The sequence below is a fragment of the Echinops telfairi genome, unplaced genomic scaffold, assembly GCF_000313985.2.
Source record: "Echinops telfairi isolate 266 unplaced genomic scaffold, ASM31398v2 ScPeMD7_7410;HRSCAF=8448, whole genome shotgun sequence".
Lineage (NCBI taxonomy): Eukaryota > Metazoa > Chordata > Mammalia > Afrosoricida > Tenrecidae > Echinops > Echinops telfairi.
In genome coordinates, this window is record NW_022111310.1 from 11,381,619 (window position 1) to 11,394,614 (window position 12,996).

The 12,996-nt window shown below is 48.4% G+C and overlaps 1 protein-coding gene across 1 annotated transcript in view; it reads right to left on the reverse strand.

Moving 5' to 3' along the window:
- Window positions 1-8,789: 8,789 nt before the first annotated feature.
- The window catches only part of KLF4 (Kruppel like factor 4), a 5,602-nt gene continuing 1,395 nt past the window's right edge, over window positions 8,790-12,996 (reverse strand). The window contains exons 2-4 of the mRNA XM_004710960.3: window positions 11,552-12,700; window positions 11,285-11,449; window positions 8,790-9,956 (exon numbers count right to left, since the gene is read on the reverse strand). Coding sequence (XP_004711017.2) covers window positions 9,781-9,956; window positions 11,285-11,449; window positions 11,552-12,700 — 1,490 coding nt within the window. The 3' untranslated portion in view covers window positions 8,790-9,780. The remainder of the gene's footprint in view (window positions 9,957-11,284; window positions 11,450-11,551; window positions 12,701-12,996) is intronic.

Sequence of the window (12,996 nt, forward strand, 5' to 3'; positions counted from 1 at the left end):
TGATGGATTCCAAGGATTTTATATATATATATATATATATATCTCCTGATGGATTCCAAGGATTTTCATTGCCTTTACTTCTGCAGAGCAACCATGTGAGCAGACTTCTGCCGCACTTTCTGCAAAGTGCCCCGCAGGAACTACTTGAAAATGACCGCTGTCTACCTAGAGGTTCTCAGCTGGCCGCCAACTTGGTGCCAGGACTGTCCCAGTCTTGCTGCAACCTGGTGGATTCGGTTCACAGAGAAAGCCTTGATCATGCAAACCTTGGGCCAAGCAGGTTTTGGGGGGTTTTTTCTTCAAACATTTTTAGCATCCAGCATCAATTGCCTCTCAGGACAGGAAAAGAGAATGGAGAACTCTCAACCTGGGAGAGGTTACATGTTTCCAAATGCAAATGGAGACCCAAACATGAAACAATGGAGATCTTCTAATCCTTTTTACAGAGACACCAATTGCAAATCAGACTCCTGGGCCAGGGTGGCTTTGCCTAACAAAGTCTTTCATGCAAAGAGCCCCTCAGGCAAAGCCACCTCTGTTGCTGCAAGCTGGGAGAGGTCTGTCAAGTCAGCTCTGCCCCCAACAAAGTCCTGGTCTGGATACATCAGCTCCGCTAACCCAGAGTGACTTCTTTGCGGGTGAAGTCCCAGTCTGACCAAATTATGGATTCCAGCAGAAGCTCACAACGTTTGGGTGAATAAGGCTGGAACTTTCACACTGAACCCAAAGAAAACATTTTGACGTGCCTTAACATGCACCACCACCACTAGTCTGTCAGATGTTGATTTAATTCACCATGCAAAGGCATTTGACTGTGTCAATCATAACAAATAGTTGATAAGATTGGGGAAAAAAGGGAATTCCAGAACATTGAATTGTACTCATGCAGAAGGTGCACATGAACCAAAAGACAGTCATTTGAGCAGAACAGGGCATACTGGACAGTTTCAGATCAGGAAAGCTGTGTGTCAGGGTGGTACTCTTTCACCACTTGTTCCCTCTGTATCCTGAGCAGCTGATCCAAGAAACTGTGCTAGACAAAGAAGAATGGGGCATGGGGATTGGAGGAAGACTCACAACGAACCCAAGAGAAGTAGATTACCCGATCTTGCTTGCACTTTCCACCCTTCCTGATGAAAAGACCACAGCCTTCAGTGTGGATTGCCCTTTAGCATAAAGAAAACAAAACTCCTCACCACTGGACCAATAAGCGCATTGTGATCAACAGAGGAAATATTGAAGTTTTTAAGGATTTCACTTTACTTGGGTCCATGATCAATGCCTAAGGACTCAGCAACCAAGAAGTCCAACGTGTATAGCATTGGGCTAATCTGCTGCCAAAGACCTCTTTAAAGTGTTAAAAGGTACTGATGTTTCTCTTGGGGACTGAGGTGCTCCTGACTCAAGCCATGTTATTTTCTGTAGCCTCATCTACATGTGACAGCTGGGAAGACCAGAGATCAATCGATGTGTTTGCATTATGATGTTGGTGAAGAAAATATGGATTGCCAGAAGACAAACAAATGTGTCTTGGAAGAAGAGCAGTCAGAATGCTCCTTAGAAGGGCCCGTGGCAAGACATACTTGGGATGTATTTTCATGGGGGACCAGTTCCTGGCGAGGACATCATGTAGAGGGTGCTGAAAACGAGAGCCCTCAGTGGCTGCAGCAGGGGACTCAAACCGAGCAATGATTGTTTCCTTTGTTGGACACCATGTCACTGTGATTCGGAGTGAACTCAATGGCACTGACCATCCACAACATGCACCTGGTAAACAAGTTGGATGTGTCAAAAATAATGAGCAATCAAGAAAACCGGTATGTGTAGTTGCAGTTACTACAGTTCTGTTTCACAAAGAACTAATTACTTTTCCAATAGAGGTAACTATTTTGGTTGGGCTGTATTTCATTTAACTTAGTCTTTATACTGCTTAGGGAACAATTATTAGGAAAATGACCAGGAGATGTGTGTATTAACATAGTCCTGTTCGTCTTTGATCCCTCCGGCCGGCCCTTGTCCAGTAACTGCTAAGGACAAGTCTTGAGAAGAGTGTGCAGGCACTGGAGGCTGGATTTAATTGTGTGTGTGTGTTCAGGGTAGCGTACCTTTGCTTCTTTCAAAAGAGGACACATGAGTGTGTGAATAGTACCAGGCCTGGGGGATGGCAACCCGGCACCGTAGAAGCACAAAACACTTTTTGGATTATGAGTTGGGCTACTGACCTCAAGGTCAGCAGTTCACAACCAGCAGCTGCTCCGCAGGAGAAAGAGGAGGCCTTCGGCTCCCATAAAGATGTACAGCCTCCGAAATGCAAAGGGTCACCATGAATCAAAATGGGCTCCACGACAGTCAGGTTTTGTTTTATTTTGAGCATGCTACCTTGCATTTTGAACTGTCCTTTTAGAAGCATCCTTTTTGCATGGCGCTTAAAAACATCGTAACTCACTCTGACCTTTTCTTGGGTTGTCAGGGTGGAATTGCCATGTGTTAGCCCATGAAGTCAGATCTAGGCATGAGTCGGTGCTCCGATCCCATCGTGATTTGATCTTGGGCCTCGGTGTCCACTTTGAAAAATGGTCTGGACTCTTTCTTGCTCCAACAGCTTATGGGATTTTACATGCTCACAGATTGCCCCAGAAAGCCCTTCCTCAGTGAGACAGACGGCCCCTCAAAGCTAGGGGTTATTTCTCAAGCACACCGTTCTACCTCACACCTAAAAGTATAGATCAAAGGAAACAATCCCATGCACTGTTTTCTAGAGTCAGTTCATTTAAGCATTTCCTGAAGCCAAAAAAGTACTGTCAGCCAAGCAACAAGGACAGGTGAGTGGCTTCCCAACTACTGAGAGATGATCCTTCCCCATCTGGGTCGACTCACCCACCCTGAGGCATGAAGTGGTACGTTAGGTCGGGTTGTCTAGAGAAACAAATCCAGGAACTCATATGTTTAAGAAAGAGCTTGATAGCAAGAGGGAATCCCAGCCCAGTCCAACTCCAGTCCATAAGTCTGATGCTCGCCGGGGCCCTCCTCAGACTCACAGCTGTAGGCTGAGGCTGCAGAAACATGATGTGGAAGCAGGGAGATCCCAGGTTGATGGGTGTAGCGTTGTGTGGATCCAAAGTCGGTGGAAAAATGGGAGGAAGCCACCAGCTCCCAGGGTGGCTCCTAGGGCTAGTAGCCCATATGGGGCCAGCCCTGGCTGCAGACAGAGTCCCAGCAGGCAGGAAGGCAAGTGAGCAAAAGAGAGGGAAGGGAAAAAAAAAAGAGAGAGGGAAAGGGGTGCTAGTGTCTCTCTTATACAAACGCCACACCTCCAAGAAGGCATCATCAGGCTGTGACCTGATCGACAGCTTGAACTCCACTCCTACAAAAATCCAAGTTGGCACAAAATCTAACTGCCACCAATGGAAAGGGCCCTCTTTACACCTTTACCTTTCAGGGGGTTGGTTGGTGGTTTTGGCTTCTTTGCTATGTATTCATACTACACATATCTCCTTGCCTTCGCAGGGGAGCACAGTGGGTCACCCAGGGAAAAGAATAAAATATCTCCCTCTCCCATGGAGGACATGCACTTGAGGGGTCATAGTTTAGGGGGTTCCCTAACTGCTTCCTGTGGGTCACTGGACATGCACCGGCCTCTCTCATCACACACCAAGCCCCCTAACTGAAAAAAGACCAACACTTCCTAGGATCATTCCAGAGAATCTCTTGACAAGGATGTGTCCTCTGAGATGTCACTTCCCCCCCCATCGGTCAATGAACGGTTAATTTTAGTCACTGAAATCCAGGCACAAGGGGCATTCTGGAAGAAACAAGCTCTCTCAGTGTCTTGCAAAAGCTCTGGCTTGGGGAAGGTGGGTGAAGTGGGGGGCTAGATCCATGAAACATTATAATATGTAGAGAGTTTAAGGAGAGATCCAGGGGAGACCTTTTAAGAACTAAACACAGAAGACTAGGCAGACCCTTGCAAGGGACTAGAGGCAGCCCTTCCCAGAAGCAGTAGTGCTTAGAATTTGCAAGCAAAGGCTCGGAAGCAGGCTCATGCACAGGGCGTGCTGAGGTAGACTACAACGGAGGATGATGGTGGTGAGGGTGAGGACCAAGAGGCGTTTGATGTGGTGACCACACTGGACAAAGTCTGGAATCCACAATTGGAGGACTGACTAAGTTGTACACGAGGCAGTGGGGACAGTAGGCAGTGCATGCGTTGGGGAGGGGCATGAGGAGAGAGCCCAGTGCCGGAAAAGTAAGGACAGAAGTGAGGCTGAGAAGGAGAGCCTGTGCTTCTGCGTCAGATCCAAGAGTGTAGATGAGATTCATGGCCCGGTGACAGGCTCTAGAAACACCTGCAGGAGACTCGGGCCTCCGCCCCCAGCAGACCTTGATGAAGGAGCTAACACACTGCCTGGGCGACAGAAAGTCTGAGTATCTTGACTCCTCAACAGGTTTACTGGAAGAAGCTGGGTGTTAGCAAATCCTTCAGTCTTGGGGTGTATCCATTTTGCCTGTGGCCTCAGTGGCCCAACCAACAGAAGACAGAGCATTAGAAGCAAAGTGCCTTGAGGATGTCAACAAGCATGAGAAACAAAACAACGCACCGACCTGTTGAGGGAGCCTCAATGTCCTCATCTGTAAAATGGGGGCAAGAGGAAGAAATCCACTCCCCACCTCGTGGTGAGGAGCAGTCGAGGGTGTAAATGCTTCTGAAACCCCAGAACTGTACAGAAAGAAGGGGCTATTTACACCCGTGAAAGAGATCAGCCTCAGTGAGAACACGCTTGTTTGCTTGTTTGTCCCCCCACTGAGAAAGCCCCTTCTGCCTGTCCCTGCACTCTGGGTCTACTGACAGGCCCTTACTCTCTTGGTTTTTGCACCTTCCTGTATCTCCAGGGCTTTGTCTCCAAGGGTCTTTCCATTTTTCTGGAAAGGCATTTATTTATTTTAGCTTGTAAGTGGGTATGGAGCGATGGTACCCGGGAGTATTCACTTTGCCAGTGCCGATGTGTTGGTGCGAGTTAGATCGGAATATTTTAGGGGAGATCAGTGTTCTACTGCCACTAAACTCCTGCCTTTGGACACGCTGGCCAAAGAGGTTTGACTCTTTGCACTAATTGATTTAATTAGATCATTGTCCAAACTGCACAAGGGGCTGGCTCTCTCTCTCCCTCTCTACCATCTATCTATCTATCTATCTATCTATCTATCTATCTATCTATCTATCTATCTATCATCTATCTATCTACCTACCTATCTATCATCTATCTATCTACCTATCTATATCTATCTAGCTATCATCTGTCATTTATCTGTCATCATCATCTATCACATATCTACCTATCCCATGAGTTGCTTCTCTCTTCCTGTGCTCTGTTTCGGTGCTAACTTGGAAGGTGGACATGAAAAGGATGACAAACGAACAACACACACTGGGGCATCATTTACGACGATTGCGGTACATCAACAGAAAACCTGTTCTGCTGGGCGCCTCTTCCCCGAGCAGACGTCAGAGAGATCTTCTCCGTGTGAATTGACTTTTTGTTGTGATTAAACTGGGTTTCTGTTTGTTTCCTCCTTTTCCTTTAAGAACAAGTGGAGGCTATTTGGGCGGTCCGGGTGGCAGTGTGCTGACTCATCTAGGGTGTCGAGAAGACTGAAGCAGTTTGTAGAAGGGTTATTTTATCAAGGGCACTGTCGAAGACAAAGGGCTAGACTCCAGATGTGTATGGTTTGGGACAATCCGTCTGACTGATGTTCCTACCCCAGTGCTTCTTCCCCTACCTCAGCTCGGTTCACTGGAGGTGGTACCAGCCTTACAGACTGCGCGTTGACACTAAAGCTTGGGCCACTGCTCTCCTGTGCTGGACTGTGACCACGCATGGCACTGAACTACATGGTGCTTCATCGGAGTTAAGACCTTATCACGTTCTCAGGGGATAGAAAGGCGTTTCCTCCCAATTCCCTTTTATGTTTAAGGAAAGCCTTCCTCAGCGTGTTCATTGCCAACTTGCATTTCAGTTTCACTTCATGAAAAAAAATAGCTTTAGTTGGTCTTCATAAGGCATTCTAATTGTAACCGTGGTTCCTTTGGGGTTTTCTGTAGAGCATAACCCGTGAGGCAATCCACAGAATTTGTTATGTGGAGACATCTTGATAGTTTTATGTGAAGTATTGAATGTGTGAGCAACGGTTGTTTCATAAACTATCTTTAGGAGCAGATGTAGCGCCAATCTAGCACTACATAAAAAGCCTGTCATTTGATAATAGTCTGCAGAAGGTGCAAAGAAAATACAAAGAACTAAAATACTTACGGAGTGAAATGCTTAGTAATTGAAACGATGAACCCATAAAATAAATGCTTGGTGTAGGATTGTGTTGTGTATGTGCCTATGAGGGAAAAGGAGGGAGAGAATGTCCAGCCTACAAATCCATTTGTCTGGTGTTGTGCTGAATGGCGCTTCAGGAGCCAGAACATGACAGGTGGCTGGCATAGGCTGCTAAATTTAGATGCTGCTATGCATCAGGGCACACCAGGTACCACTGCTCCTCTCTCACTAATGCCCTTGTGCACTTGCTTCCAAAGCATCAGACCTTAACTGTAAAAATTGTTAATCCCCACATACGAAATAACATGTTGTGTTGGTAAAAATCCGGATCCTTTTTTGAAAGGAACAAAATTGTTTTTGTCTGCCCCCCTACCTTCCCACCCCAGGGGTCCTACTGGAATCAACACAGGTGCCTGTTTCATGTTTTACAAACCAAAACAAGATTGTAAGAGTCAAGTGTTTGGGGTTAGAAAGAATATTTTGTGGGGAAAGAGGGTAGACCAGCAGTCTATATTGATGTATAGTGAACACTGCTGTTAATCCTTTGTGCATGTGCGTGCGCACACACATTAAGTTAAAATGTAGGGTATGTAAAATCAAATGTCACAAGGAAAATGTAATAAGCAGGCATCTCAATTATTAGGTACTCTTTACTATACAGTATAAATGGCTTTGTAACTCCGTAATGACAGTCCACCAGGGCGCTCGGACTGAGGGGTGAGTAGCTTAGCTACGTGCATGTTGAGTAGTGTTTTGTCCTCTTCCAGGTTTGGAAAGCCTTTTTCATTTCACATAGATATGGGAGCGTTCTCTCTTTCCAGGTAGGAAAAGTGAACGCTCAGTGGTATTTCCCTCTGACATCAGGAAAAAAAATAGAGTAAAAAATCTGTCACTAATTTGGTGAATGTTTCTCCAACTTGAGATAATAATATGAAGATGATAACCACTCGTGGATAACCCCTTTTTGTATCCCTACTGAGTGTCAGAAAGCTCTGTCATGGAGGTAGATGGCCAGAGGAACCAATTAGATCGTACTGCAAACAACAAAACAAGAAAAAATTAAAAATTTAAATGGCTTTATTGGTTCTTTAAAAAATACTAAGTTTTTTCACCTATATGCTTAAAAAGACGGCAGGAAGGTGCTCTTCATTTTAAATACCTAGTTTGTAAGTTGCAAACAATAAGGAACATTGAAACCAAGACAACTAGGATTAGTATTTCGGTGCTCCCTTCTAATCTTGACTCTTGGTTTCCTATTGTTTGCCGCTCCCTTCGGTGGACACACGCACACTGAAATGTCCACAATTGCAATTGCACTGTTTATAGTCCTACATCCTGCTTTTTCCACTTAACATACCATGAGCATTTTTCCATGCCATTAAATATGCTTTGAATATGTTCTTGGCCACATAAAATTCCATCCCATTGATGCACCTGTTTTCTTTTAAGCAAAGACACATGCCATTTTTTTCCAGTCATGCTGGACTCTCATAAGCCAAGGAAAATACTTTTGTGTTGATCTACCATGAGCCGCCTGAATTTCTCTATTTTAATCCCATTTATAAAATATATCCAACAGTACAAACAGACCTCGGGACAGTTGTGACAAGACAGTTTGCAAGCACTTTAAAGAAAACACCAGTCAGCTTCTGTCCCCTTGCTGTCAAATTATTAGTCACCCACATCACCATCACAAACAGTATGGGTGGGTGACAAGTGTCACAACTGCTTTCTCCACGATGAACTGTAAACTTCTGGGCACTCACCTGAAAACATTTGAGAGTCAAATACACTGTCCCCAAAAGTCTCAGGGCAAATTTAAGCTTTAATAAGTTCAAGAATAGGCTACAAACTTGAAAAAGAAACCCCTCAAAGCCACTTAAATCCTTTTTTTTTTTTAATTGCTGTCTTCAACCAGATGGACTGCTAAGTTGGGTTCTGACATCTGTACTGCGGCTCAGTAACATGCAAAGCACAGTGAACCCTTCGGTCCTCAGGAGGGCACTGTGGAACTACGTTCTTAGGGCTGGGCTGCTGCGGTGGGAAGGTTCTTTACATGGTTGGTGAGCCCCAAAAAACCAGGCCTCTGCAGGGACAAGATTTTAATTTCATTTTAATAAAGGGCAAGCCATAGAAAGAGATGAGATTTAAATGTTTCCATTGCACTTTCATGAAGCACAAGCTATTAAACCTTTTAAAAAACGCAAAGCTGCAATACGTGTGCTTGCTTTATGAGTACATTGATACTAATCTGGGCGAATGGTGAAGCTGCCTTGACCCAGAATAGCCTGTCAGGTAAAGAAGCTGTTTTCATGTACTTTTAAAAATACCAGTGACGAGTACATTTGGAGAACCGGGAACCAGGTAAGTTTTAGGGAACTCTGCGATTCCCAGTCCTCATCTGGGCACTGTTGTAACACACCACCTGTTCTCCTCCAAGTCTTTTAAGGTGTGTTTTTCCCCATCCCTTAATGTTTAAAAGTGAAAATTCGGTTACGTGCTTCTCCAGGGAAAACAAGCAAAGCAAAATCATAGTTCAGATAAAATATTATAGGTTTATTTAAAACTTAATTCTCACCTCGAGTATGCAAAATACAAACTCCACAAAATGTTCATTTTTTTTTACTTTGTAGTTTACAAATATACAAAATAGAAGTTTGCTTAAATTTATATTACATATTTATTAAGGCAAGGAGCTATATAGAAAACACATTTGTTCTGCTTAAGGCATACTTGGGAATAAACCATTGTACAAATTATTGCACATCTGAAACCACAGTGCATACAACAAGACTGTCTGCATAAAAAAAAATGTTAAAAGAAGTAAACCAGGTGTATTTACCTGACTTAGGTCATACATGTAGATCGGAAGACAACAATAGATTTTCCTTGTCGCAGTATGCAGCAGTTTGAGAACTTTGGCTTCCTCATTTGGTACCTTTAGAACCAAGACTCACTAAGCACCATCATTTAGGCTATTAAAACACATGTTCTGTACCTGAATTTCTTCCTTTTTTCTTCTCATAGAGTAATGGCTTTTAGAAGGCAAAGAGAATACAAGGTGATCTTTATGCTTATATTCAAGGAGATGTTTTTCCATTCCCGCTCCCAATTCTCGGATCTAATTTATACCCTGACAGCCACAACTTCCAGTCACCCCGCCGCCCGCCCCCCCCTGCTTGGCGTTTTTGTAAGTCCAGGAATGTTCAAGTTGGATTTTGTTTGGAATGATAGAAGATCCAGCCACAGACCCCAGATTTGTTGTTTGATCTTTTTTGTCTTTCGGTTTCCTTTCCTCCGTGCTTGCTGATTATCCAGTCACAAGCTGATCTGCTGGGAACTTGACCATGATTGTAGTGCTTTCCAGCCGGGTTCCTCTCCCTCACTGGGAAGACAGTGACAGGTAAAAATACTGAATTCTCTTCTGGCAGTGTGGGTCACAGCCACTGCTGGGGATTTAAAAGTGCCTCTTCATGTGTAAGGCGAGGTGGTCCGACCTGGAAAAGGCCCGGTCGCACTTCTGGCACTGGAAGGGGCGGTGCCCGGTGTGTTTGCGGTAGTGCCGGGTCAGTTCATCTGAGCGGGCAAATTTCCACCCACAGCCATCCCAGTCACAGTGGTAAGGTTTCTCACCTATCAAAAGGGGGTTGAAGGAATTTAAAAAAGCGCCAATGAAGTCACTGGTAACAAAGAACTAATCCTTTAAAAACCAAAAGGCCAATATAGGAAACCAACTCCCCACACTCCATGCTACAAGAATCTAAGAATGTCTTTGGGCAGTTGAAGGGTCACATTTAATTTTCAGATTACCAAAATAGGATATACCCCATATGCAGTCATTTTTTTAAGGGTGCATTCCAGAGCTAAGCAATGAAGATACAAATACCAGCCAAACCAATATTCACTTCTACGTGGCCCAATATTTTCATTCTTTGGAGCCAAGACATATTGACGGAAACAAATTTGGAAATGACTAGTAGTGTCTCTCCCCGCTCAAACGGAAGTAACAGTATCTACCTGGTCCCACTACTAAACCCGCCAAACCCTATCTCCATGGAGCCAGTTTCGACTGACTTATAGCAACTTATAGAAGTGCCCCAGAGCACCCAGAGCTTTAATCTTTATGGAAGCAGGCTGCCACGTCTTTCTTCCAAGGAACAGCTGCTGGCTTAGACCCAGAGCTTTTGATTCATAGCTCCTCTTGACCCCACCAACAATCCAGTCTCAACAGCAACAGGGGGCCGTTTTTCACTCTTCCCTGGTACCAACAGCTGATATTATAATGAAAACCCCAAATCACACTAACAAGTCTGACCCATAATGACCCTACAAGACAGGGTAGAAGTGCGGGGTGGGGTTTCGGGGGGTGGGGGGGTGTTGTCTCAGGCTGTAACTCTTTACCGGAGTCGAAACTAGAGGCCTAAATGGCAGATGTACCACCTCTCAGTACCCTGGAGACGCCGCACAATGGCAATCTTAAGCCAGAATTTCCTCAATTATCACAAAGATTAAATTCTTAAAAAGACCTCACAGTGACTATTGAAACTAGGGAGGGGAGTGGCGCTGGGTTAGATATTGTCAACAAAAACAGTCTAGAAAACGAGGGGGGAAAACAGCGATTTTCCAAAATAAAGTCACCCCGATTGTACGCTGCAGAGTAATCTTGATGATACGGCCGACGCTTTACTCAAGGAAGAGGCCCCGCACAGAGCCGGCATCTCCCTGCCTTCTCAAAGGCTTGCCAAAACTGCACATTCAAGCACTGATACCATCCGCCAGGCAAAAGGCTCCTGGGCAAACATGGAGGCGCCGGCTTGCTGTCCCGGCCTGTGATCTCAGGAGATGAAGGCGATAAGAGTGCACCCCACTGTCTCAAGGGAGGCCCGGGGCGGCCCGCAGCCTGTGGGGCTCCACACCAACCTTCCTCCTCCCCCTCCCCGCCGCAACATCTGCACACCTACCTGTGTGGGTTCGCAGGTGTGCCTTGAGATGAGAACTCTTCGTGTAGGTTTTGCCGCAGCCAGCGTAATCACAAGTGTGGGTGGCCGTTCTTTTCCGGGGCCACGACCTTCTCCCTCTCTTTGGCTTGGGCTCCTCCGGCAGGCAGGAACCTGGTGGCATGAGCTCTAGGGGTGAAGAGGGTGGGGTCAGCATCACCCTGGGTGCCCCGCAGGGCGGGCGCACGCGGCGGCGCTCCCCAGCCCGCGCCACCAGTCCCCGGGACTGACCTTGGTAATGGAGCGGTGGGACCTGCGTCTGCAGCTGGTCTGGCAGGAAGGGTGGGTAGTTGGGCCCGGGGTGGGGGTGGAAGCCAGGGGGGAGCGGCAGGGCTGGGTGACAGTCCCTGCTGCTCAGCAGTTCCTCGGCACTCAGGGTCGGCGGAGTCCTGCTGGGGAGCTGCCGCCCCAGGGGGAAGTCGTGGGTGGGCGGCCGGTGGCCGTTACTGAGCGAGGGTCCGGCGCCCAGGTGGGCCTCCAGGGGCCGGCTGACGGTACAAGAGGAGACCACCTCCTGCTTGATCTTGGGGCACATTCGCGGAGGTCCGCCGCTGTAGGGCGCCACCGCCGGGTGGCTGCCGTCCGGGCTGCCTTTAACACTGATGACCGACGGGCTGCCGTACTCGCTGCCGGGCGCGCTCAGCGACGACTTGAGCACGAACTTGCCCAGCAGCCCGCCCCCTGGCGGCGGCGGCTGCTGCTGCGGCGGAATGTACACGGGGTCCAATTCCGGCCGGAGGAGCTCGGCCACGAAGCCGCCCGAAGGGCTCACGTCGTTGATGTCCGCCAGGTTGAAGGGCGCCGTGGGAGGGGGCGCAGACTCCCGGCCATAGAGCAGGCCGCCGCCCGCGCCGCCCGGCGCCACGCCCGGCTCTCCCCCGGGCCGGAGCGGGTAGCTGAAGCTGCAGGTGGCAGGCGCGCTGGCCGGCCCGCTGCTCGACGGGGAGGAGGAAGAGGAGGCCGAGGCTGAAGCCGACGAGGATACGGCGGCGGCGGCGGCCACAGACTCCTGATGAGACAGAGAGTTGGAGAGAATAAAGTCCAGGTCCAGGAGATCGTTGAACTCCTCCGTCTCCCTCCGAGGTAGGAGTGCTGCGTTGCTGCCACTGCAGGCCGAGCCGGCTCCACCACTCTCCAGGTCTGCGGCCACGGTCGCCGCCGCCAGGTCGTAGGGGCGGCCGGAGAGCACCGGGGGAAGTCGCTTCATGTGCGAGAGCTCCTCTTGCCAGCGCTGCGGGGTCAGAGGGATAGAGAGACCTTCAGTGGCGGGTGCCCGGCACCATTCGGCTTCTTGGCCGGCCCGGCCCACGCCGCCCAAGCCAGGAGAATGGGCAGGCGGCGCCCGGCCCTCCGGTGGCAGCGCTGCGATCGTGGCCCTTGCTGGGATCGAAGGAGAGGTGGGTGCGCCCGGTGAGGGTGCTGTGTTGTGTCTGTCCCGGAGGGAGCACGAGCGAGCGCGCGCGGCGGTTCGCCAGCCCCTCCCTCGCCCGATCTCGGGGACGCTCCCGCCACCCCCGGAATTGGGACACTGTGGCTCGGTTGGTGCACCCTCGCCACAGCACCGCCTACGCGCCCTGTTCCCTGGAACCCAGGCAGCGTCTGGAGACCCAGCCACCTTGGGACCTTTGACGACCTGGTGCGCGCGGGGACCACACGCACACTTCAAGTGCGCGGGG